The sequence below is a fragment of the Camelus ferus genome, chromosome 1, assembly GCF_009834535.1.
Source record: "Camelus ferus isolate YT-003-E chromosome 1, BCGSAC_Cfer_1.0, whole genome shotgun sequence".
Lineage (NCBI taxonomy): Eukaryota > Metazoa > Chordata > Mammalia > Artiodactyla > Camelidae > Camelus > Camelus ferus.
The window spans coordinates 105,405,843-105,433,716 of record NC_045696.1 but is presented as its reverse complement, the minus strand read 5'-3'; the positions used below and the strand labels follow the sequence as shown (position 1 = coordinate 105,433,716).

General features: G+C 39.7%; 1 protein-coding gene and 1 long non-coding RNA gene across 2 annotated transcripts; one reads left to right on the top strand and one right to left on the bottom strand.

Annotated features, from left to right (window-relative positions):
- Positions 1-120: 120 nt before the first annotated feature.
- Positions 121-27,477, bottom strand: COPB2 (COPI coat complex subunit beta 2). The gene is given in 23 exon segments (XM_006190565.3): positions 121-494; positions 737-808; positions 958-1,026; positions 1,210-1,390; positions 1,480-1,572; positions 2,942-3,156; positions 4,155-4,265; positions 8,056-8,263; positions 8,538-8,629; positions 8,631-8,669; positions 9,338-9,481; positions 10,550-10,656; positions 10,747-10,835; positions 12,622-12,732; positions 14,380-14,579; positions 14,754-14,896; positions 15,509-15,608; positions 16,452-16,598; positions 18,333-18,481; positions 19,330-19,456; positions 19,660-19,746; positions 22,970-23,107; positions 27,350-27,477. Coding segments are annotated over 23 exon segments (2,721 nt in total). The 5' UTR covers positions 27,353-27,477; the 3' UTR covers positions 121-398.
- On the top strand, positions 1,289-7,984 carry LOC116665979. Its single transcript, XR_004322831.1, has 2 exons — positions 1,289-1,425; positions 7,739-7,984. It is a non-coding gene; the product is annotated as an uncharacterized LOC116665979 (long non-coding RNA).
- Positions 27,478-27,874: the final 397 nt, after the last annotated feature.

The window sequence follows — 27,874 nt, the reverse complement described above, 5'->3', positions numbered from 1 at the left end:
ATTTGAAAATAGTTATTCAAAGCAAAGAGACTGTGGGCTGATCCCTAAGGAGGCATAGTTTTGCCTTAGCCTTCTAAAACTAGAAGCCTGTTTTCATTATGCAGAAAGGAAACTTTGAAGTGTCTTCATTAATTCAAAATATTTTATGGGATATGGTCTAATGACAGTATGAAAAAAAAAAAAAGCCCACAACTGTTTTAGTTAAGAAAGACAGTGATTTAGATGCCACACATAAACTCCTCCGAAGATGAGGAGGGCACTGTGCTCCCAGTGGGCCACAGCATTTACATACAAAAAAAACCTGAAGTTTCTGAGTCCAAAGCACTGTGGTCAGGGTGACGATCAATAGTTGCCCATAATAACGATCTGTTTAGTTGAATAAATTGGAAACATTACATTTAGTCATCCAAAATATCTTCATCCAGGTTGATATCTGTTGTGTCAATATCTTCTAGTTCTAAATTATCCAAATCTACTTCCAGTTCAAGTAAACTCTGCAAAGGAAAGGAGGAGCATGTGTCACATAGTACCGTGTTAAAGAAAAGTTACTTGTGATTCATGATCCAAAAAGAACTAAACAGTCAGTCAGAAGGGGCATCTCCCCACGTCAAAGCCCTGGCTCTGAAACTGACTTCATCGCTTACAGTGCAGGGGCCGAGGCCACCACATCTGCAGACATTTGTGGGGAGGGAGGTGAGGCTGGGCCTGAGGGCAAGTTTGGGAATGACGTCTGTACCTTTTCTTCTTTGTTGGCTGTGTGAGCGGCCACAATAACAGGGGTGGGAGAAACAGGTTTCCCGTCAGGTTCCTGAAAGCCCAAGTAGAGATACATATAAACACAAAGGAATTTGTTAGGGGAATTTGAGGTTTTCCCCAAGGGAAGACTGATCAGGATCGGGAAGACTGATCAGGATCGGGAAGCAGGAGATGGTACTTCTCCCGTGGTATTCTACTGACCTGCTGAGCTGCAGGTCTTGAGGGCTGAAAGCCTTTTGCTTCTTCCATAACGTTTCTCTCTTCATTTGGCTACCAGAGAATAAAGCAATCATGAAAAGATATCTGAAAGCATAATTCATCTGTGAAATTGGCCTAAATCCCAGATATTAGTTCTCAATCGCACAATAATTTAAGTGGTGCAGTTCAAAACGTGACTGTCGGGACTGCACTTTGCCCACAGTCACATGAAATGACGCTGCCCCAGGCACTCACCGTGACTAGTGGGTACTGTTTGGCCGGCCACAGGTCAGCATGTGTTCCCTTCACCCATTCTTCTACAACAAAGGCTTCTTTTAATCCAGGAAAAAGGTTTTCATATTCTGTTGGATCAGCAAGGGATTCTGCTGCTTTCTGATTGACTTTTGAGAGACTTTCTCTCCAGAGTTTCACCACCCTAATACAGATACCATGGAACCAAAGGGAGACTGGGTAAGTGCTCTGTTTTTATCTAAATCATTTCTTCCTAAAATGAAAAGTCTGTACCTTGAAACCTGACTGGGTAAGTAAGTCCGTGCCAGGAAGGCAGCTTCTGGCAGTCGTCCAGTTCTGATCAAGAGCTCCAGGCAAGCGTCAAGCCTAAAGATGAAAAAGGAGAGGCACTGTTACCAAGAATAAAAGCTATAATAACAGCACTTAACACATAAAAGACACGTGGATTTAGTGTTGCAAAGTCAGCATTCCTTCGCCAGCTCCCACACATACACCTTTTTCTGTCACTGAGCCACTGACTTGTCCTCACCAGTGTTACATAATCAGTCCATCAGTGGACTCCAGGAGTGTGAGGGACAGGACAGCTTTTGTGACCATTTTCAATCTCTACCTTTCCTAAGACTCTAAAGGGGCTTTTAAAGGAAAGGCAGCTTAGGTGAGCACATTTAAAGGCTTTTCAGGAAATACAGGAGCAGAAACTCAATTTTACAGACCGTGCTGGACAGTCCAGTGTGCCTAGCAGGAAGACAGCCAGGCATCTATTTTATTTTTTTAATTTCAATTTTTTCCTGTGTAAGTTTGATAAGGTGGATAATATGTTTTAGAATTCAGAAGTTTTTTTTACCTTAAAATGGTAATACTTTTTGGATTTTAGGAAGTACTTACACATTACCTAACATCAGCATCAAAATCACAAACAGTACTCTGCAATGATACATGAATACTAAATGCAATAAAAACGTACCAAGTGGAATAAAAGCAACTAATAATAATACTTCAGAGTTTAGGTCACATTTTGCCATCAAATAATCTCACAGTAATTTTGGATTTTTGAATTATTGATAAGGAATAGTAGACCTATTCTTACAGGTGTATAAATTTATGAATACATGTTATAAAATACATATATATTCAAGGTTTTTATGATTAAGTGTGGGTTTAAAAAGTATACAGGGCAATGTTAACGAATACTTCTGTGTTTTATAAGATGATCAACCAATGAAATAATCTGATATGCAGTAACTGCTGAACTTTTGAAAATATGACATTTTTATGCTTTAAAGTTGGACTCAAATCTGACAGTAACTAGCACCCTCATCCCTCTTTATTTTTGCCATGAACAGATCAGAATTACCCAAATTTGGTAAAATCACCTGCCGTTCAGGTACCAAATGAAGCAAGCAGCCCAACAGCCTCCTGCCATGATTGAATGAAACACCTTAGTCAGTCAGTGACAGGGCTGCTGAGAAAGGGATTTAACACTTCTCCCAGTTGAGCCTCCCCGAGCAGCTCATTTTGCTCAAACACGTAGACCAGATGTGGTCCCTAAGAGCTTCCCCTGCTGAAGGTGAGTGCCACCGAGGTAGCCCCGGCCCCTCACTGCTCCCACTAGCAACACCGCTCTCTCCAGGGTTCATTCTTCATTCCTCTCCAAAAACCACCCTCAAAGTCAGTGCAGAAGCAAAAGCTTTTAATTACTATGCCCACCTCTTTCAGACCTTGGATTAATACTTACTTGCCCTGTAAGAAGTAGCTCATGAACGCCACGTTGTTCTTGCCATCTCGCTCCGCACCCTCTGCTAGCTTGTTCACCATGCTAGCATTTCCAGAGGCAGTGGCCAAAAGCAACAGACCCCCGTAATCCTGCGCGTGGTGCAGGCACTCCTGGGCGAGGCCAAACTGGCACTTACTGATGGCAAGCTCGGCAAGCTGCTTCCACTTCTGTTCTGACTGTAAGAAAGTTTCCAAATTCAAGTATCTTTGAAAATGAACATTTCGATTTCCAACATCAACATTATTCTGCTAACATTACTGTGATGGCAATTTTTTGTTTTATACATATTATACACATTACATATAAAATACATATTTTATATACAGAGAGAGCTGCGGCTGTTACACTGGTTCTATCAATCAAAGTAAGAATGGAATGACAAAATGTATGAGGAAATAGAAATTATTCACAGACACAAAATTAATTGACACAAATCAATTTCAATGATGCATGAATAATCATCAGCCCATCATGTTTTCATTTTGTAATGACACAGTGGAACAAACTAATGATTCTTAAGGTAATTAGACTGCAAGTATTTTAACAAGTGATTTAACACCATTTTTTGAAAAAAAGTTCTTTTATGTCAAATATTGAATAATTATCTGTCATTTGGAGCTTCTCAGAAATCAAATAAAATGATGCACATTTGGATGATCTTAACATAGCTAAAACTTATTTAGCCCATCTGAAATGAATTTACCAGTAAATTCTAGACTTAAAACTACAACTGGGAGCCCTCAATATACAAAGATCCATAAAAATGCCATGAAACTGTCTCAAAATGTCAGAACCCATCTTTAGAACCTAACATCTTTCTCACTAGTTTGGGACACTGCTGTGTGTGCACTCGTTTAGAGTCCCAGACTACGGTCTACTATCCTGCAGCTCTCCTTCTCTTCCAAAACAGAGCTCACGTAAGGTAACACTTCTTAAACAAATCTGAATGCTACGAATATATTGAAGAATATAATAATGTATGTCTCCAATATAATTCATTTATGTAAAGATAAACATAATTCATTTTTAAAAGACCAAAGAGAGGCAATAACCTCACCAAAATGAGTTACTACTTTGCATTTTAGAAAACTTTAATAATACAACTTGTACTAAACACACAGAAGTACCTATTCACCTTTCCATCAGCTATGAAAAATCATGAATCAATACATACCTCTGCTTCCACTGCTAATTGGTATGCAATTTTTAGTTCTCCAAGCTGAAGAGCAAGTTCAAAGCGATGCTCAGGATCTGTGGATACTGTAAGAGCTTGTTGCTTGAAGCCCTAAACAGATAAAATATACGTGTGTGTGCGCGTCTGTGCACACAAGTGCACACACAAGGCAAGTCATCCATTTCCCTCGCAAACTAAAAATACACTGCTGACTGCTGGAAGCCCCATTACTTACATCAAACAAAAGTAACAGATTAAAAAATAGTCTTCAATTTTGAAGACAGAAAAATTAAGGAGCCATTAAATTAACTGGTAAGAACAAACCTGGCAGACAGAATTCAGTCACACTATGCCTACTGTCAGGGGAAGCTGACCAATGCTAGATAAACTCAAGTAAAGTAACCACCAGTAAAATTTAGAAATGTAATAGTAAACAAATGTCAAAAAGAAAAGGATTTTGGAAAGTTGATGAAAAAGAGCCATTTCCAAAAAAGACACAGTGGTGGAGACCTAGCTGTTGGTAATCTCACTGAGCTGGGCCCTAGAGATCCAGTCTGGGGCCTCAAAGAAAAGTCAAATGTAAAACCTTCCAAATTTCTATCATCTGCAGGTCATTCAGCAACATTCTGCTTTCAGGTCCTGACATTGAACGGGTATCATTACCTACGCCTTTACTGTTGGTCTCATGTCCCTTTTACTCATTAGTAAGCGTTCCAGAGGGCAGAAGTCTAAAACTGCCCTCCCATGCTCCAGTCAGTCATGAGAAGCAGACTTTTAAACCAAATACTATAATTACCATATTAGCTTCTCTCTCAAGACAACAGTGCTGATGGGGTCTGCCCTAAGTTCTTCAGCTCCAGGGATGTGGTACACGAGATGAAAAGCTCAAACTGCAGAAGACTTCATCAGATGATGACAGCCCACTCTGGGGTGGGCAGGATGGAGAAGCTGGACAGCCGAGTTCTGCCTGGCTAGATGTTCAGGATGGCTGTATCACTGTGTTTAAAAGAACTTACCAGACTACACAAGCTGCCCCTCCCTCCATTCACCCTGAGTACCCTGTAACAAGGTATTCTGAATAATCTGCATTACTCCTTTTCTTCGAGTACTGATGCAGACAATATAAAAACCAAGAGTAGAGGATGGAAGATCCGCAGAACCAGTCAGATATAGCCGAGGGCAAAGCAGATGAAATGAGGTAGGCTGAACACACTTTTGTTTTCCTCCAAATCCCCACTAAAATGACACTAAAGGGATTCTCTTCTTAAGCCATAAACTCCCAAGGACACAAAGAAAGGCAGAGGAGACACTAGTTAACAACATTTTGGAAGCTCAGAAGCTGGAGGAGCATAAACATTCAGCAGAAATGCTAGAAAAGATCAATCCCTAAATCAGGAGTGAAGGCAGTGGAGAAACGGCCTGATTCGCACCTCGGATCCCCAGCGGTGTCTCGTGAAGGGCAGTGCTAAAACCAGCAAGTAAACTGAACCGCCTGAGTGTCTAGGTCCCCACCCCTCTCCCTCCGACCTCTTGACACACACAGAAGGCAGGAAGGTGGCCTGTTCTTTGGAGGGTAAACCAGAAGGTCTCCAGTCTGAGGGAGCCCTGCACCCCTGGAAGGAGGGCTGACAGGAGATATGAAAACAGGTGAGACTAAATGAGAATTCTGAGACTAGTAAATGTTTGAAATACTAAATGCTGAGACACCAAGCCGTCCTCTACTCAGCCCCCAGAGGATGGTGATTGGGGAGCTTCTCTGTAAACTGACCAGCCAGAGGGATAAGACTTAATACTACTAAAATGTCAGGGGTATATGCCGGCCCGAACAGGGCCTGGTACAGTATTAAGTGCTCATTAAATTCATTACATGACTAAATGAAAAGTCATTAAGTTCATCAGATGAAGGTACTGACACTGAAGTTCCCAATCAAATGGCCCACCCACGTCACATGTTCTGAGTCCAGACCCAACAAGGTCACCCACAAACTCAGACCTTTTGACCTGCTTCTTAGAGCCCCACTCTTAAATGAGTGTCCAAAGATAAGAGTGTCCAAAGATAATCAGATACCTGAGGAAGACCTTTGAAAGGAAAGAGAGATCAAAATGCACTCACAGAACTATACTCAACATCTTGTAGTAACCGTTAATGAAAAAGAACATGAAAATGAATGTACGTATGTATATGCATGACTGGGACACTGTGCTGCACACCAGAAACTGACACATTGTAACTGACTGTACCATAACAGCAATTTGAAGGAAATATATACCACGTAGGGGAAAACATCATCCATCCATCCATAAATAAGATTTTAAAAGCCCAGGAATAACAAAATGAGAAAACAGTCCTCCAGCGGGAGGCCCAACATCTGAATCACAGTTTCACAGGGAGAACACAGAAAATGAAGGAAGGAGATCATCAGAGAAACGACTCAAGAAAATCTCTCAAAAATGAAGGACAAGAGAGCTCATCTAATACCCAGAAGAATGAATGATAACTGACCCCCTACACCAAGGCCACCATCACAATGACATCACAGAACAACAGAGACAAGATCCCAAAGACTTCCAGAGAGAAAAAACAGATCAGGTACAAAGAATCAGGAATATAAATGACTTTAGACTTCAACGACAACTAGAAGCTAGAAAGCAGTAGGCAAGATAGGATTTTGTCTTCACAATTCTGAGAAAATTACTGAGAGAAATACAGAATTCTACATCCAGTTTAACGGCCAAACATGTTTTAGGGTGGAACAATGGCACTTTTAGATAATCAAGATCACAAAAAATTTACTTCCTATTGGTAATAATCCTTTTCTCAGGAAACCACTGAAGGACATACTCCAGCAAAATGAGGGAGTAAACCAGGAAAGAAGAAAAGGGGATATAGGAAATAACAGATCCAACTCAAAAGGGGCGAAGGGAAGCCCCAACATGATGGTGAAGGAATATCCACGATGAGGGCAAAAAGCAGTTTAGCCTGAGGCAGACGGAACATACTGAAAGGAGATTTGAGGGAAATGTGGAGAAGCAGCAGAGTAGGGAGAATGACCATAGGTGAACAGGGAGACAAGTGAAGTTTAAAAAAAGAAACAATGATTATCTCCAGGAAAACCACCACCTGCAGGAGGGGAAAGCTGTACCACACCACACGGCTCAGCTGTGAAGAGCGTTAGCACAGCCATAACCATATCAACAGTGACTGCCGATCTAATCAAAACTGTGATGTAACTTTTTTGGGCGGATAAGGAATAGGAAAGTGGCATGTATGCGACAGAAGTTGGGGGGTAGAGGGGGGAAGAAAGATAAATCCTCATCTTCCACAGAGCGTGAAGCCATGAGACATGCCAAATAGCCACATAAGCATGTTACTTAGAGATGCGGAAAGAAATACCAACAGAGTCAGCTAGAAGAGTCAAAAGTGATTACCTCTAGGGAACAGAAATGAGAGAGAAAGGAGGGATGTTTTTCTTAGGCTTGCAAACTTTTATCCTTTGTCCATATATAACTTTGATTTAAAAAATACTACATTCAGGAAAGGGCTTATCACTAATGGCAAATTTTATTTTATGTGTATTTTACAGAAAGAGAAAGAGAGAAGCCAGCTAGGATAGAGAAAAATGCAGCAGAGAAATGAAAATACTGACAGAATGAAAAATTCTACAGAAAGGGAAGACTGATAATCACCTCCAACATTTTAAGGGGATACTAAGGGCAATGAGAAAGGAGAGGGAGGGGTGTCACAAGTGACTTAACTTTACAGGAGAAATTCCACCGCCATCAGGAAATCAGTGGCAATTAAGAAATAAAGTTCTTCAAATTCATACTCACATTCTTTCAAATTGCTGGTTTTAAAAAACACACATAAATAAAATAAAACACACACACACAAAGCCCTTACCTGCTTTTCCAAAAAGTGTGCAACTCTGGTCCTCTGTTCTTTTGGAATGGTAGGAAGCACCTTGTCGGCCATGCTGAAGTCCCTGCGCATGACAGCCGTCTGGTACTCCAGCACCGAAACCAGCAGGGAGTAGCTGACAATGTTTAGTTCTTTATCCCCGAGGTACAGCCTGTTGTCCTTAGGAATATAGCCCAGGAGATACATTGTCCTGGAAGAGAAACAGGAACTGGTTTAGAACTAAGCCCAAATCAGTAGACAACACCCATGTATGCGAACGCACGCACACACACGCTCACTATGCTTCTTGCTTAAAATCCTTCCATTCAACTGATGCAATTCTGGTTAGCAACTGCCAACCTACTACAACTGTAACACTAAACAATCAGGCCTATCATTGTTACAAGTTAGCATTTGGTTTTGTTTAAAAAGTATACTTTTAAATTTAGGATGCTAAAGACAAAAGCAAAATGATACTCAGCTACCTGTCCAAGTGGGCAATGGTGACTATTTCTCCTCCAACATAGTAATTTAATCTGTTCACAGAACTTGTGTAAATGAAGCAATCGCCCACCCACTAGCCCTGTTTTCACAATTTCCTGAATCTCACCAAGAACCTGCAGAAAAAAAATAAAAGTCTATTATTATCTTATTCAGCATTAGAAATCCTACTAGTAACAAAAAACTGAATATAATTAGGGGTGATAGGTAGAGTAAGAAGTGCAAAAAAACCCCAAAAAACTCCTATTTCAAGAAAGAAAATCTTTTCCTGGAATTTCTACCTTCTTTCTTCATTGAAAAACAGATTCCTGGATGAGTATCTGTAACATAAAATCTCACTGTTGCATCATAGCTGTGACCTAGGAAAGTGCTGATCTAAACTCCTAACATACATGAAACTGGCATAATAAATATTTCATAAAATCTTCCAAGACATGTCCACAATGGATGATTTATCTTCACCATTTGAAAACTCTTTTAAATAACTGGCTAAATTGTCTTAGGACCAAAACGCCTTATAATTTCCTTATTGAAGATAATCGAAGTTAGTCTAAAGATTTCCTAAAATCAAAACACAAATTTCTTTTAAACATAATACTTGAAATACTTTCAGACTCTGCTCTTAGAGCCAAGATTTTAACTTTCACATTTCCCTGTCACTCCTTAAATGCTTAGTTTCCCCAAATGTGATTTTATAATTAAATGTTACCATGAGTGAAGTTTACTCTAAGAATATAAGTCATTTAAAAACGAAGCTGAGCTAAGGTTGTGCTGATGCACGTGCCTCAAAGCCATCTTCAATACCATCTTCAGTAACTCCCTCATGTGTTTCCTGTGCAGCCAAGACTTTTTCCGACAGATATTTAAGGATAAAAAAGGACTCCTCGGTGGCAATACAGACTAGCTCTCCAGAGTCGGACCAGAAAATCTGCAACACGACAAACAAAAACACAAGTGATTTTGGATCTCTGAAAGGGTATGACGAACTGCATACACTCTGTTTCTCACAAGGTTTATCTTCATACATGAAGATATTAAGTATGCACTTAACAATTTCATGTCATGTATATATACACACATTTGGGTGGACAGGGCACTGGCATTCTATTCAGCCTAGAATTGGAAAGACCTGAGGGAGGCAGGCAGGGGCGCCGGCAGGAGACACCGAGGTGCCGAGAGTGGGAGGAGCAGTAGCCCCCTCCCTACTGCTCGAGAGCTGTGCTTCGCACCCTTTTTTCCCCACTGTGACCCCCACCCGAAACCTTTCATAGACATTTTCCCCACAATCACCTTCCCCTGTGAAGTTGTAGTATCAGAAATGCTGTATGTTTATACACATATTAACACATAAACATACACGCATGGTGCATAAACACCTGACGTGCACATCCATACGAACATCTACGCTCTACACGTAAAGAGAGTGCTTGTCTCCATCCCTCGGGAACTAGTTTTTGGCCCCCTGGGGACAACATTCCCCCTGCTGAGAATGCATGTTCTAGAAGACACACCAGGACCCGGGGAGGCAGACTTGTCTCCACAATTTCCTGACAATGAAAGCTGTCAAAGAAACACGTGGTTCTCAAGGTAGAAAACCTTGTCACCGGAGCCAGCTACCTGAAGTTTAAACAGCCATTATCAGGGACAGTAGGAAAGGGCTTTCTGAACTGAGTGGGAGATTTGCAGGCATTTCTAGGTCAACAACTCCCTGACTTCTTATCTTCAACGTTTTTTTTTTTAAACTCTGTTAAAAGCCATTTAAAATATGAATAGCACTTGGCATTTGTATAACTTTTTATACTTTTCAAAAAGCCCAACATCTACTGCCTCATTCAAATACCACAGTTCTCATTTCCTAGGCAGTCCTGAGGTAAATGGTAGTGTGTCCAGCACAGCGGAACACAGACAGCAGGGTACAAGGATGTTTCTTGGCCTCGGGGACCCAGAACTTGTCACAAAGATGCACATTCCAAAACCAACAATGGAGGGAGCTCACGTGTTTGGGCTGAATTTCAATTCTGCGTATGAGCTCTGTATTGTCCCAGTCATAGAAAGCCAAGCCGTTCACAGATCTGACTCCCAACAAGAAGCCTCCGTAGATACCTAGAAAGAACAGAAACAATTTAGATCCTTAGAAATTTCTGAGTCATTACAAAACTTCTAAAATTGTATTTTATGGAAAATAGGACTTACTTTCAGCTCCAAAATCTGGTTTAAATGATTTTTTTTCCTTAAAGTTCTTAAATATCTTTACAACACTGTTGCTTTCTCTTATTGCATATCTGGTGGGGGAAAGGAAAGCAAACATAGCATATTATGTATATACTGTAATTCCAACAAATATTACAAAAATCTTCAAATATATCTGAGTAGTGAATTATACAAAAATGTAAAATTAATATTTGAAGATTCACTAATACATTTTTTTTCCCTAAGAGATCACTGAACTCCTTACAGTTGGACAAATAGTGAATGGGTTTCACGTTCTTTATTACACAAATTACTAGGGCTTACAAACTATTTTAGAAACTGAAAAGACCCAAGTCCCTTAACAGGTGAATGATTAAAACCAAATGTGCTTTATTTTTGCAATGAAAGTTATACTCTACAAAAAAGGGGGACCAATTACTGATCCATGCAACAATACGGATGAATCTCAAACACATTCTCCAGAGCAAGAGAAGCCAAACATGAGAGTGTATACCACACCACTCCACTGATGGGAAACCCTGAAGATGGCAAATCTGATGTACTGGCGAGTGGGGTGGTGCTGACTGCTAAGGTAAACAAGGGGGTTGCTTCTGAGTGACAGAAATGTTCTATGTATCCTGACTGTGGTAGTGGTCATGGCTTATATTCATTTGACCAAATTCACTGAGATGTACACTTAAAACAGTGCACTTAATTCTGTATAAATTATACCTCAATATAAAAAAAATAACAACTTTTGTAAGTGGCTCACTTGTTGGCCATGTTTGGCAACAGCTTAGAAAACTGTGTATACTCAGGCCTCTGCCCTGAAAAGGGGCTGGTGCTGGATATTTGAGAGCGTGTGAGGAAGAGACCTGACAAGTGCTTTGCTCAGGACAGGAAAGCTGCTGAGCAGCGTCTTGGCTGGACAAAGCTGAAAAGAAGGAACTATCAAAACAGAGGGAGACGTGTGCTGAGAGAGGTAAGGCAACTCATGAACTATGATTCTGCTTAAGATGGTAGCAAAGTACCTTTCAGTATATGGAACTGTGCATGCATGAGTTATTTAAGAAACTTATGAAAAGATCTTACCTCTCAGTGACCTTTTTGTTAAAAGATAAAAAGCACGTTCTTACTATGCAATGCTGAGGCTTAAGTTAACCACTGTTGGCACGAGAGGTGACATAGAATATGGGCAAAACGAAACTAAGAAACCTGTAGAGATGAAATTCAGTGCACGGTCTGAAAAAACCAAAGTCCCAGTGTTTATTACATGCACCAAACAGGAATCAAAAAGGAACCCATCAGTGACTAGTATAATAACTGAGAGGTGACTTTTTCCTGTTTTTAATGAGACTAGTTCATAAACATTTTGAATTCGGACAGAATTTGTTTTGTTAACAGTGGGAGGTGGGTAACATCACAGAATGAGTTTTTAAAAAGATTCAATGAAGTTCTCACCAAGGTTACATCAGACCCTAACAGCTCTCCTGAGAAACACAGAAAAGGGCAGCAGCAGCTCAGGATGCCAGGTTCCAGGCAGGGCCTGCCAACCACCCGACCTGAGGGCCCACTCTGCCTGGAGCCCATAAGCACCAGGCCCTGCCATGGTCTCCGTCAGGGAAAAGGGTGCTTGGTCCCTAGTTTAATGAAATTATTAGATGGGACTGAGCATGCCAGCTCAGTACTGAGCACAGGGCAAAGGCGGCTCAGGCTGCACAGCTGCCCCTGACTCTCATCTTCCAACACTGCTCTGGTGAGAACTGGTCTTTAACCTGGAGCAGCGCAGCCTTCACTGAGCCTTGCAAACCTCTCTCACACATGCAGAACACCCACTGGCAATCAGGGCAAGCTGCTTACCACCCAGCCAAAACTTACTCCGAAGAATCATGGGCCCACGCGAACTCCTGGGCGGACCCGAAGCTCTTGTTCCTCAGTGCCATTGCTGTGTAGATGATGTACTCGCCGTCCCCACACACCACGACAAACCTAGGAACCACAGGAGCCAAGAAGGGAAGCACAGGGGACCAGTGACACGTAGAAGAAACAATGATTCATTTTGATGGTGAAATATTTCTAATGACAAATGTTGTTTCAGTTGACTGTTCCAAATGAATCTAGTATCTTTTAAAGTTACATATTTCTTTGAATACAGAGCTAGATATAAACATTCTATTAGAAACTAACACAACATTGTAAATCAACTATATTTGAATTAAAAATTCTGGGGGGTGGGGTATATACAGCTCAAGTGGTAGAGCGCATGCTCAGCATGCACAAGGTCCTGGGTTCAATCCCCAGTATCTCCTCCAAACATAAATAAACCCAATTACCTACCCCTCTTAAACAAAAGCAAATTATAAAGATGGGGTTATTGCTGAAACTGTTATTGCAACGGCCTCTCATAAACAAAGGGTCGGGAACATGAGAAAGACGGGAGACACACAAGGGAGGACGCCAGTAATTCAGCTAGCATTTGCTGAGCTCCAAGACGCCCAGCATTTTGCCCATCACACTTACACCGTAAGAAGGCACTCTCTTGCTGCAAGGCTATCTTCATTTTGAAGGTAAGCATTCAAATGAGTGAAAGTACCTTACTCCAGTTTTTAATGACTGTTAAATTTATCAAAATATTTTAACATTTAAATAAGAAGGAAAAAGAATGCTCATAGTCAAAATTTTCTCAACAGACATAAAAGAACTCTTTAAAGCTCTAATTTAGAATACTGTATGGCTGTTATTAGATTGCCAAAGGTGAGATGCAAAACTTACAGCAAAAAATGTTTTCTGATATTCAGGGAAAAATATGTAATGTGTTCCTAATTTTCTTAAGAAAATTCTATTACAAGTAATTATGGATACCATTTACTGAACCAGGCAGCATACTTGGTTTATATACTCTGCCTTCTTAATACTCAGGACAGCATTAGAAAATGCCCAGATCTATTGTGAAACAATTTTTAAAGCTCATAGGTTTAACTTCATTGTAGTAGAGACTCTTCTCAGTAGATGTTCAGTGCTTAATAAATCTTAAGGGAGAAACAGAACTGATGATTCAGATAACAGAGAAAAAGCAGAATTATTACCAGTCCCTAAACTTTTTCAAAAGACAAAGACCTCACAGACAGCTTTTCTTCTTAAGAGCAATGAGTCAGAAAATATTTATTTTATTTTTTATGTTTTTAGATTTTTTTTTGAAGGGGGAGATAATTAGGTTTATTTATTTATTTTCAGAGGGGGTACCAGGGATTGAACCCAGGACCTCGTACATGCTAAGCATGTGCTCTAGCGCGTGAGTTATACCCTCCCCAAGTCAGCAAATATTTAGAGAGCACCTACTAAGGCTGAGGATAATGCATGATTCTTGCCCTCAGAGGAGTGTAAGGACACGTACCAACACATCTGCGATAAGAGTTAACACAAAACTATTCAACTGTTCAAAACTGCGTGGTGGGACAAGGCCGGGAAGGCAATTATGCTTCACGGTGCAGACCACCGATCAGCTGGCCCGCTGCCGGCCACCGTGTCGAGGGCTGTGAGGCCAGCGTGGAAGCTCCATGCGGTCCCACCACTGCGGGCACACAGGCCCTGCTCTAACATACAAAGAAGCCCAGGGAGACTCTGGGGGTGGCTTACCGCCCATTAGGATTGTGCTGAATAGTCTGAGGGTATATTTCACAACTGCCCATGTCCTTCACTGCCAGTGGCAATCTCTCTCCATCTTTAATTTCAGCATCTCCCATAGCTTTTAGGTTGGCCTGCTGGACTTCTGAATGTTTGGCCCAAATTATCTTTCCATTGGCATCCATGGACATGGCAGGTTCCTCCCGACCAAGCTGGAAGAATGACAAATGACTCTTAGCAATAAAAAGGAAAGTAAATAAAACCCCAACAAAATAAACATTTTCTTGTGCTTAACCTCAGAAGTGCCAGTTTAACAACACTGACGACCTGGCAGATAACCGCCTTCCTATGCCCATCCGTTCCGAGACAGTGTAACAAGGGATTACCTTAACTATGATGCTTCCTTCATCGTAGCCCAGGGCGACGTTGTTGGACCCTCGCAGACTGGCCACACACCACACCCTCTCCATTCCGTAATTCAGCGTGCTCTCCAGGCGATAGGTGCTTGAATGCCAAATACGCACGGTTCCTAAAAAGAACAATGTGAACACCTCCTTTTGATACGAACATCCAACAACGAGCTGTCAGATAAACCAGCCACATGGAAGCCTTTATATTCCAACAGAAGACACTTCCTGCCAGCTTAATTTTTTGATCTATAGGCTGTAAATTACGTATAAAGCAACATAAAAAAATTAATACAAAATTTATAAAAACTGAAACTAAGAAATGTGACTGTGTGTGAAATCATGACAGGGCTTCCTGGGTACACGGCCCACTATGTGCCACAGGCTTTCTACACGCGATTTCCCAACATCCCTTCACTAATACTGTGAGGTAAAGGTATCTATTCCCATTTCATACCTTACCCAAACCACACGTGCATGAAGCAGCAGAGCCTGAACCTGACCCTGGGCTGTGAGACTCCAGAGCACCTCTGGGTGGCCTCTATTTAAGTAACAGCCAAAGTGCAGTAGGATGGTGATGCTGATGCCCCTTTACTCTTCTGCGGCTTAAGTATTCTACTCTAATAATAAGATCAAAATCCTTTGACACCTCCAATGAAAATGCAGGGCACTAGCTGGCATGAATACCCTTTCATGATGCTCAGCACAGGAATAAACATACATTTCCAACTTACCGTCTTCTGAACCTGTGATGATAATTGGCAGCTCAGGATGAAAACTGGCACAAGACACATTTTGGGCGTGTCCCTCCAGTGTCTGTACACATGTTTTATTCTGTAATCAAGACACAGAAAACACTTTTATTAGTGAAAAACAAGTAACTTGTTCTTAATTTTCCCAGTGCACAGATACATAATAAATGATAGTGGTTATGACAATCCAAATAGTATTCAGTACAGAGATTTTTAAAATAGAATTACCTTGTGTACATGTTTTCTCTGATTATTTGATACTACAGGTAAATGTAAATGTAACTATCACATTTAAAGAAGAAACTACACACACACACCTGAAAGATCTAGTTTTTATCTATTATCCCCCCAAATTTCTAGGATAATGTCTTTAATATTTTTATCTTGTATTTAAATACAAATTTGAGTAAGTATCTCAGTACAACTGGTTTTCTAGGCCTCATTTTATTAACTGCTTCTGCAAATTTTGAAGTGAGAAACAAAAAAAAAATTTAACAAAATCTTAAGAGATAAAACCTAGTAACAAGAGTTCATAACTAGATTTAGAGAAGTCTATGTGGTAAAAAATGACTGTACAATGGTGATGCCATGACATTATTCATTGATCTGCTAGTTTTCAAAAATAAATGGAAGGCTGTCAATGAGGATACTAGAAGATGTAAGAAGTCATTTTAATTAAAATTTTTTAATTTCTAATTTCACTATTAAATAAAAAATAAACATGGTGGCATTTTATTTTTAAAATCTCGACAGGCATTTGTTTTCATTTTTACAGGGAATTCTAGGACCACAATTTGGGTGCAGATACTGAGGCCTTAAGTTATTATACTATGAACAGAGTTCAACAACCAAGTTGTAACTGTCCCATAAGAAACAGGAAGAAGCATCTCTAACATATGGCAAATAAATTATGAAAAAACTGTACCTGATAGTCCCATATTTTCACAAGACGGTCATCCGCACCTGAAATGAGGTATGGTTTGTCGCCACCACTGTAGTAGTCAATGCAATTCACGCCTTTCTCGTGTCCCTCCAGGGTGAAGTTTGGTGACGAGGAGCCCAGCTGCCACACCTTCAGGGAACAGCAGCATCTGGCGTCAGCGTGGGCCTTGCTTTTCAGAAGGCAGCCCCGCCACGCTCCCAACGTGCACATAAAGTGCTAACGCACGGGAGAAAAGCTGAAGAACGCTCATTTTTTTCACCCATTAGTTTTTGTTCTCACTTTACTTGAATTTCCAGGGAGCAAAATCACTATGGCATTCTCAGAAAATGCCAATTTCCAGGCTTTATCCCTAGAGATTATGATTCAGTGAATCTACAATGAAGCCCTGGAATCTAGATTCTTAACAGCTACCCCAGGGTGATCCACTTTGAGAAACACTACTTTAAAGGAAGGAAATGAGAAATTTATGAGAAATTTAATATAAAGCTAAAGAAAGTGAACTTAGTAAGATGTATTAAAAGGAGAAATTTACTGCTTAATTAAAAAAACTAAAAGTATGGAGAAGTAGTCAAACACTACTACAGCACTGGCACTGAGCTTTATCTTTACAAGTATTTATCTGTATGCCTACTACATGGGAGGCCCTGTGGGGAGTATAAAGATGTGTAAACAAACTTTACCAGAGTCAAAGATAAGACAATTATTGTCCTCAAGATGTACCTTAATTTAGTGAAGAAAATTTAAAGCTAATTTCAAAGTTCTCAACCTATGTCAAAAGCAAAGACAATCTGGTGAAAGGGAAAAAAATAATAATAAACTCAAAGCCCTAAGATATTCAACACAGAACATTCAATAAGTTGTCAGACAAATAACACGTAACATTTTATATAAGTTAAAGGAAAACTAATAAAAATGTTATATAGATAGAAGCCTATAAATGTAAGCAAAAGCGAATGCAATGCATAATTTTAAATCAATGCATATAGAAATATTTTAAATATTACTGTGGAAAAAGGAATATAAGTGCACTCACTGCAACATGTACGACGCGTCTAGCACAGGCAAGGCGTGTGCTGCTCGCTATGTGTGTCTGATTGGGGGTGGGGGGGTGACACACAGCTCCTGCCCCAAACACCAACATTTTGGGGATAAACATTTCTGGAGACATATTCATTACTATTGAATGTGAAGGCCGTAATAGAGGCAAAAAGCAACAGAAAGGAATGGGATGAGCATGACTGGCTCTGTCTAGAAGTGAAATGGAGCTTCTCAGAGTAAATAACTGTGCTAAGCCTTGAAAGATGAGTAATTCTCCAGAGGAAAAGAAATCAAAAAGGGAGAGTAAAAAACATTACAGGCAGAGAGACCAGCTGAATTAGGTAAAGTTCTGTGAACATTCATGGCCTCTCTAGAAAACGGTTATTAGCTAAGGCCAGTCTTGGAAACCCTTGTATTCCACACCAAGGCATTTGGACTTTATCCTTAGACTGGTAACTGATGTGATGGGATCCATGTTTTAGAAAGATAACTGGCAGCATTATATGGAGAAATGGAGTCAGAAAAAGAGAACAGAGAATGATTAAATTTAAATATAAAATAGATTAATAATAATCAGCAGAGGGCAACAACAGATACACTAAAGGAGAGGAAATAGTAACCTAGAGAAGATATATTTTTTTATTCTGGGTTTGTGAGGTTTAAAAGTCTTACAACTAACACATTGCTTCCACGTGGAAAAACATGTTCATTAAGAGCACCGAGTTACCACACTATTTTTCTAAACAGACTATGTTAGCAGTAAAATATCTAGAACAACTACATTTCACCAACAATTGTAACTGACACAAAGAATGGACACCCTACCTTGATAGTCCTGTCCAAAGAAGCGCTGGCAAACTGATTGTTATCTTTGGGGTTGATCACAATCTGCATAACATAATGAGTGTGCCCTTCAAACACTTGTGAGCAAGACCATTTTTTATCCCAGTCCCAGAGTTTAATAAGCATGTCATCTAGACCAAAAGAAAGTCTCCAGTTAGTTGCAGTTTCTGTCTCTTTCATTCAGAACTAAGAGTCTTTATGTCTTTTAAGGCAGCAAATCTGACATAAATCATACATTTCATGACTTACAGAAATAGAGTCAGAACTGAATAGATTTTTCAAAATCCTCATTTATTCTAAGAATAAATTTAACTCTAAAGAGTGGAGATAAAAGAGATTACTAACAGCAAATATACAAATTTCATGAAAGAAAATTAAGACAGACTCAATGGGCTTTGTGGAACGACAAAAGAGTAACAAAAGTTTGATCAGAGTCTAAGCATGACTGAATAACAAGGGCAATAAGGAGTAAGCATTTCTATTTTAACACAAGATTGGTTAAAAAAAATTCTGAATTACTTCTCAATTTCTAACTTAAAAATGTTTCAAAGAGCTATTACCAATTCACCGCAACTTGTTTTAATTGCCCTCCAAAAGACCTACTGTTTTATACATAACACCAAGGAGCAAACTGGTCTGAACATAAAGATAAAACCGACTAGGGTACATGGCAATCTGCCAAAACCTCACTCACTCAGAGTGTAAATTAGCCGTCTGCTCCACGGCTGTTTCAGCACCCAGACCTTCAGGTCTTCACTGACAGAAATGGAGCAGTTGCTATACAAATCTTAAGCAGGGCTGGTATTCATTAAAATACAAAAGCAAGCAGCATTGATAGCACATTAATGGATTTAAATAGTTTAAAGGCTGCTTGGAATTAGAGCTCTACTTGTAACAGCAGCAGCAGAACTGCATGTCTCACCAAATGAAAATGAATTACTCAGAGGGATGCACGTGACCAAAGGGGGTCACCTCTTACCGCTGCTAGTCAGAATGAAAGGCTGAGTCGGATGAACAGCGATACAGCGAATGTAGTCTGAATGTGCCTCAAACATGTGAACTCTCTCCAGAGTGTTGTAGTTGAACACTCTAATGTGCATGTCATCCTAGAAACGCAAATTAAAAAGCCATCATTAGTGTTATGAAATAAACTGCACAAAAATGTATACTACAGGCTCAAGCTACAACGCCCAGGCTTCCAAACATGGCGCTAACAAGACAAGCCAAGCATTGAAAGTCTGCACCTTGTTTAAGTCATCACTGACCAATTCAGAAATGGGAGTAGAAATTCATGGGATTAATCACTTACCGCTCCTGTCACAACCCAATTCTTCCTCGCAACAAACTTTGCAGCTCGAACAGGAAGATCACACACTTCAAAAGTTTTCACCAGTGTCTTTAAAATTTAACAAGAATATACACTTTGAGTTATGAGAAAACAAGCAAAGAATCTATTCTGTTACGATTAAAACATCCAATTATTTAGATCACTTCTAATTTTAAAATATTCTCAGGCTAAAATATAAAAGCACAACAGTCAAATGAAAAAAAAAATAAGACCATCATCTTTTCTTTAACAGATTCAATACTAAAATCCTATAAAAGATAAAAGTAAGCAAACGCCCACAAGATGGAGTCCCAGGTCCTCTGTGCTCCAAGCCCTTCCCTCCTTCTCTAGCCTCATCTTTGGCTACTCCCAGCTTTACCTTTGCTCCTGTTCCCTCTGCCTGAAAACCCACCCACAGAACCTCATCCTCCACTTTCATAACACAGCACCTTCATAACTACATGTTTAATGTCAATCTTGCCTGCTACGCAGCCTGAGGGCAGAAATCTCATTCACCACTGTATTCCTAAGAGCCTAGAACAGTGGCTGGAAAACAATCAATGTGCAATAAGTATTTGTTAAATGAATTAGCTCTCAGTTTTCCTTTTTAAAAAAATTAAACTCATAATAAACTTAAAACTTATAAACAAGAAACAATTCTTTTGTACATTTTAGCAATATGCTTCCATACAAATGTTATTTCTTTTTAGTAAAGTATGAGAACGCAGTGATTTAGATGTCTCTAAAGCTACTCAGAATGGAACTATACACAAAGGATAAAGGTGGAAAACTAGGAGACCCTGGCTAGAAAGAGCAGGGATGAATGCATCTTTGTCCTCCCATTTTGCTGCCTTGTTCTTCAAAATTCTGAACTAAAACTATCATTCTTCAATCTCTTTCTGTACCAGAGAATAATGAAAATAGCATAGTCTTACTGATTAACCATGTGCACTACACTGAAAAACAGGAAAAAAAAAAAAAAAGAAAAACAGGGACTGATCATAACTGTTGAAACAACTCCAGCTTCCCGAGCAAGACTTCAAAGAGTCTTCAAAGACTGAATAAGTGGGGACATCAGCTCCCACCTGTACAACCACTACCAGTTGACTGTGACTCAGACAAAGAGAACAGACAGAGCATGCAACCTATAAGATAACAGACAAATCCACAAAACCTTGTAAGGAGCCAACAAATTCATGGATTTGCTGAGCAGTGAAAAAATAAAGCAGCTACAGAACTAAAAGTCATGGTTCAAGTCCACATTAAGTGCTGCGGCTGATACCAATGACCTAAGGGATGGTCTCCGCACTTCAGGAGATAAATGAGCTAAAAGAGGAGGAAATGCTACACACTCAACAAACAAACCACCAACTAAGGTAGGAAAACAGGGAAATGCTCGTGTGGTACCTTATAGGTCTCGAACACAATTTTATCTAACTTGACTGAATCCTCCTGACAATCCTGCGATGTAGGGAAGGCACCATATCATTTTCATTTGGGTAAGTAAATTGAGTCTCACCACAGTTAAAGGCTTGCCCACATCATTTAATTAGCAGGATGGCTTCAAATTCTAACATAATGATTTTTTTTAAAACACTGCACCCCCTGCCAAAAGCATATAATATCTTCTTATTTGAAATCAAGTACATTTGAGTTTACTTCCAAAAACCATTTTGGCTCTTTGAAGAATTTTGCTCTCTATATACATACATGACTGGCAAGTAACTCATGTTGGTGACAGAGGAAAGAAAGCAAGGAGAAGAAAAAAAACAGATCAACTATTCAACAAAGACTTACTATCTACTATCAGCCTGACTGCCTAACAATGGGAATTAAGACTAGCATAATCCTAATCTTCACAGAACCTCCATTCTAGAATGAAATAAGGGAAAAATTACCAATGAGATAAATTATAGAAGGAGAAGTAGACAGCCCTGCAGGAAGGGACAGAAGGGCACAGAAAGAAAAATGAAGCAAAGTAGGTGACCCAGATAAAGCAGAGTTTGTTACAGTAAAGCCTAGAGAAAGATAAGGGAAATACACCTGGGCTCGAGAACACACTATAGTGAAATGACAGAGCTGAGACATGGCTAAATGGACAGAGGGGACCCCCAGGAAGCATTAGGAAGCATGGTGGGGGTGGGGGAGGCACCAATACATCTGTTAAGCATAAAATCAGAAACGCATTAAACATTTGTAGAGTAGGTTCCCCAACCCCTGCCCTCACCCTCCAAAAGACAAGCAGTTAGCAAGCACACTCCCTGCATCAAGGCAAAAGGAATTCACAAGATAAAGATGTGAAATTGCAGAGGACATAAATTCTGAAACAGTGATTTAGTGGTGCATGGAATGTTTATTATTCATTAGTTCAACACATAAATATTGAGCACTTCCTGTGTGTCAGGTAATGTCACAGGCACTGGGATACAGCAGAGAACAGGATTTTAATGTGTGTAAAATGTCACATGTGGAGTCTTGGTTGAGTGTGCAGTCATTACTGTTTCATTAGCATGATATAAGCTGCAAGGGTGTTTTTTAGGTTTACTCCTGACCTTGGTTCCCTAAGGCCTATTTTGGCCATCTTAAATCCCTCAAATGTGAATTTTATCTGGCTTTTAAGAACTTAATCTTGGATGTTGAGGATAATTACTGTATAAATAGATACAAACCGTATAGTACAGTGCTGACTATATGTTCTGTACTTCGAAAGAGAAAGATTAAAGCTGGCCAATAAGTTTGGAAAATATGAGATAAACTAAATTGAAAGATATATTATTTACTCAGATGAAAGTATTTAAGGTAGATAATCTGTAAAATGCATGTTCTCACATGTAATGAGAAGCCGACTACAAATACTTCTCTGCTATAAGCTATGATTTGTGTGGCTGACTGAAAGTTATCTGCATCATACATTATATCGAGCACTTAGGAAAAAATTAATAAAAGTAAAAACCCCATTCTTATTGTTAGAATACTCACTGAATGGAAAATTCAGTACTGTTAAATACTTTATCTAGAGCAAGCGATCTTATATTGGTGTCAGTTTCCTTAATTTCAAAGATGAGCTAATACTATCTACATCAGAACTTAACATTTAAATATCGGAAATAATGTTTCCAGAACAATTTCTCCCACAAGCTCTATCCTCATAAATATTAGTTTATTACAAACACTTTGTACCAATTTATTTGAGAAAGCAGCCTGCATATACTACTGGATTCTGTTATGATATTCCTTCTCTTTCATTATAGTCTAACACAGTACATCTAGTAAAGTCCTTAAAAATTCCTACCTGTGTTTCATGATTCCAAACGCACACACTGCCATTGTAAAGACTTGCCAACATCCATGGCTCTGTAGGATGCAAATCCACACTCTTTACTCGATCAGATCGAGCAGTTAGCTTTCTCTTGATATCGAGTCGCAGAGGCTAAGGACAAACATTCAAAAAAATAAATAAATAAATTGCTATGCTAAATAAAACCTGATTGAGATCTTAACTAAAAACAGTGCATTAACATGATTACAAAATAGAAAAAAAAAAAGAATGTACTTAACAGGGAACTGGGGCAGGAGAGTAGATACGGGTAATGAAAGGCCTTTTAACCAGAAAGTGTGATTCAATGAGATAATATATGTAAAATATTTTTTTAAAAGCATGATTATAAAACAATTCAGTTTTTATTTTGCTAAATTGTAGATGCAGTATAAAGTCTGAAGTACCTACTTACTCATATATACAAAAAATACAAGTATTTAAAATTTTTAAATTTATAGCAGCAATTGTCAAACTTTTTGGTCTTAGGACACCTTTACAGCCTTAAAAATTTTGAGGATTCTGTTTATGTAGGTTACATCTATTAACATTTACCATGTTAAAAGTTAAAACTGAGACAACTTAAAAAATTCATGTCTCAATTCATTTTCAAATAAACAAACCTATTAGTTAACTTAAATAAGATATTTTTATGAAAACTATATTTTCAAAAGAAATTTAATGAGAACAGTGGCAATGTTTCACATTTTTGTAAAATTCTTTAAATTCTGACTTAGTAGGAAACATTTGGTTTCTCATATCTGTTTCAGCCTTCAATATGTTGTGATGTACTGTTTTGATTGATGTACATGAAAAAAAAAACACCTGGCTCAAAGATACGGAGAAGATTGGTGGTTGCCAGAGGCGGAATGTGGAAGGGGGCAAAATGGGTGAAGGAGGTCAAAAGGTACAAACTTCCAGTTATAAAATAAACAAGTCATGGGGATGTCATGTACAGCACAGTGACTGCAGTTAGTAATACAGTGTTGCATATCTGAAAGCTGTTAAAAGAACAGATCTTAAAAGTTCTCATTACAAGAAAAAAGACATTTTTGTTACTATATAAGGTGACAGATGTTAACTAGACTTACTGAGGTGATAGTTTCACAATGTATACAAATATCGAACTGCACACCTTGAACTAATATGTCATAGTCAATTATATCTCAATTATGGAAAAAATTGAGTTCTTCAAAGAGAAGTAGATTTATTCTGGCAATAATATTAGTAAATGCTAGGTAACGTTAATATGAGATCAATATGGGCATACCCCTGTCCATGAAGGGCTCTGGAGTCAAATGGGAATATTTACAATATCTTAATGGATTTAAGATACAGGAACCAAATGGAAATTAAAACAATTTTAAACCAAAGCTAAAATACTCATCTTAAGTTAGAAAATACTAATAGTTTAAGACAGCCTTTTTCAACCTGGATTCTAAACCACAAAACAAAATGATCTGAACAATTATTTTCTCAATTCTCCCAAGGATACCTTTCTAGGAGAAAAATTAATTCATTATATACGATGATGGCTTAGGGCATCTTAATTTTCTCTTGGAAGCTGATCTGAGCAAGACTTGATTTAAAATGTTTCCCCTTCAGCAGGTTTTAAACACAACCTAAAAGTTTATTTGGCAAGTTGAGTTATGGTCAAATTTTTATTCTTGCAGTCTTCCACGATGATCATGAATGGGACAGAAATTTAATGCTACTTTTCAACACAAATGAAGACTGCTAGGTAACTTCAGCAGAGATAATTTCCTGAGACAAAGCAAACACCTCACAAAGCTTTTATTCACCATTTTGGATCTCTATCAAATTTGGGTCACTGACTACTTGGAATCTCATTCTTACTTCTGTAAGTGCCTCCCTCACTTCTGGCAACAACCTACACCTCTTGCTTTCCTGTAAAAGCCCAGAGTTCTCTGGCTTTTCTCTATAATCACCACGTATCTTCCTCTCCAACTCAAACTTTCTACTTTCAACCCATCATCTTCACATTCCTTGCTGAAGCAGAATATTTACTTCATCCATTTCTGAATTTTGCTCCATTAATTGTCATCACAAATGTTAACTTTCTTTTTTATTTTCTGGTCTCTTCAGAGTCAACAAACATGGCATGTATATTATATGCCAGGAACCACGATGGGGGCTTTAACATAAGCTAACACACCTCACACTTTTCCTCTAGTAAATGAAGAAACCGGACACTTATAAACTGTGTTTATTTTACTATTAAATATGTTTTAAATCACTTATTACTGGGTAAAAGTGATGCTTCAGGAAGGTGGCCCAAGGGACTGAGCAAACCCCAATATAACTCTATACACCCCCAATGCACAATCTCAGTTTAAAAAGCACAGCCAAGAGGTCATTTCTCCCAAGATTTAAGGGACTACTTTGAGTGAGATATTCTACTAGGCACTATGGAATGCCAAGATGAGTAAGATACTCATACTGTACCCTTAACTCTAAATGTCTCCTTCTATCTCCCAAAAGCTGGATGCAGTTACGACTCAGCTTTTTAAATGCCACTGCCAGCAATACAATCTTTTGGATTACCCTACAAGAAGTATCCTTTCCTATGGGATCCTCCAGGATTTAATTTTAACCTTTAATTTTAACCTGTAACCTTTGTGTACCTGTCTCTTTTGGCTTTCTAAAGTAGATACCTCTCAAGGGGAGGGTCACTGCTTATTCACGTGTTTATCTCCACAGCATCTTATATATTTGGCTATGGGGGTTTAAGGACAGACAGTATAACCCAGGTCTAAAGAATCATGCTGGATTCAAACTTCAGTTCCACCACTCATTTCAAATGCACAATAGTGGGTAGGTTTACTTCTCTCAGGTTTGATGTATGTAAAAGAGGGATAACACTGTTTTATCTACCGCTTACTGTAATGAGAATTAAATTCAGTGGTAAGCGGTTAGTACAGTGCCTGGCCTACTGTAACCTCACTACTTCATAAACATTTACAACTCACTCTCCATGCTGTTGGGAGAATTCAGAGGCAAATATTCAGCAAAGTTCATAGCACATGGTAAACACTCTAGAGTAAATGAGTGAATAATAAATTCACATTTTATATCTTCTACAGGACATTTTAATGTGTTAAAGAATGAAGAAAATACTCCATTATAAAAATACACTCTTAAAAGTAAAGACTGCAAAAGAAAACTGTATTAGGCAGATTCAAGGACCATTTCCAAAAATGTCCATTGCTGAAAGCAGACCCCAGAGCAGGTCGTCGTAAATATCATGGGGTATAATTAAGAGACTTGAGTATTGTTCAGGGACTCTTAACCTGGGGACCCAAGAAAGCTCATGGATGAGGACTGGGAGAAGAGGGGGTGTCTGTAAATGAATCCACCAAAATTGTATGCAACACTGCATGTTTCTTTATGCATTTTTCTGGAAGTATCCATAACATTCAACATTTTCCCCAGGCAATCGATCTTTGTTGTAGTTAAAACTCTGCAACAATTAACCTTAAATGAACAAAGTTTTTTTCTCTTTAATCACAGGTGAGGAGATTGAACTTCTTAATCCCTAAGGTCTTCAAGCTCAAAATCTTTGAACCTGTGCTTCATAACAAGTGAAAAACACAAGCAGGAAAATGTTTAAATATAAAACACTTTCTTGCATGTTTTTGGAAAGGAATTCTCACACTATCGTATCCTTTTTCTTCTTATTGTAACACTTCTGTGCAAAAATATTTTAAAGCATATTTGGGAAGTGACTTTAAAAAAATGCTGTCACGACTATCATTCTTACCAGCCACTATATTTGCAAATGTAGAAAAGCAAGCCAAAACGTTTTATAAACTCCCGAACTCTTTTCTCCCTAGAAACTTAAGCTGAAATCCTAAAGCATTTGAAATTCCACTTTTAACTTCATACACTTTTTACTTTGGGGGGGGGTGCTCTTCTGCTTAAGTTGGTAGTCTGTGGTCAGCACATACTATACCAGAACAAGCTCAACATGAGCGCAAAATCAGCTGTCATCGTTTTAAGCGCAAAATGAGGTAGTTTTGTCAAAGCCATCTACGGAATTCAACGTTTTCCGTGTCCTGTGTTTCCCCACACCGCGGACTCCGCTGCAGACCGCTGGAGGTCTGGCAAACGCCGTAAGCACCGGAGGAGTCAGGGACCCCTCATTTTCAGGCACTGCCTCCCCAAACCACTGCTTCCTCTCTCCCAGAATTCAAACTGACCAGGACCCCGCAAGGCCTGAGGCGGCGGCCGCAGCGGGAGCCCAGGCCGCCGCTTACTGCGGTCCCCAGGCCAGGAGCCCCACGAACTGGCTTTGGCCGCAGGGGCCCCGCTCCCACCTGCAGGGTTTGCACATACCATGGCTCCGTCGGTCCGAGCCCGGGCGCCCTCACTTGCTAACGGCGAACCAGTCCCGGAGCAACCCTCCGACCCGCTGACCGGCCAACCGACTGACGTGGAACTTCCGGGAGGAGTTCTCGCGATAGTGGAGCGCAGGAGCCAGTGGAGCGCCTGCGCAAACCCGGCTCAGGGCTGACGTTTCCCAAGCCCCGCCCCAATTTCCTAGGCAACGTGGCCTCCAAACTGCCCTGATCCGACCTGGCGTGGCGGGGTGTGGCCTTCGCTGCTCAGCGCTGTGTCTTGGGGCTGCTGAACGGGGACGAGAATCAGAAAAGCAGGAGATAAAAAGGATGAGAAAAAGGAAGATGCTTCATCCGAGTAATAACGGCTGGGGAAGCTTACCCCATGGTGGAATTGTGTCGCAGGGGTCGAGAAGCGCTGTCCCGCCTCCTCTTACTCAGGCTCGGAGGACGGGGAGGGAGAGAGGAAGGAAGGCCGAGCGAGGCTCAAAGCCCAGTGTACTACCTGGGAGCTAGGCCCAGA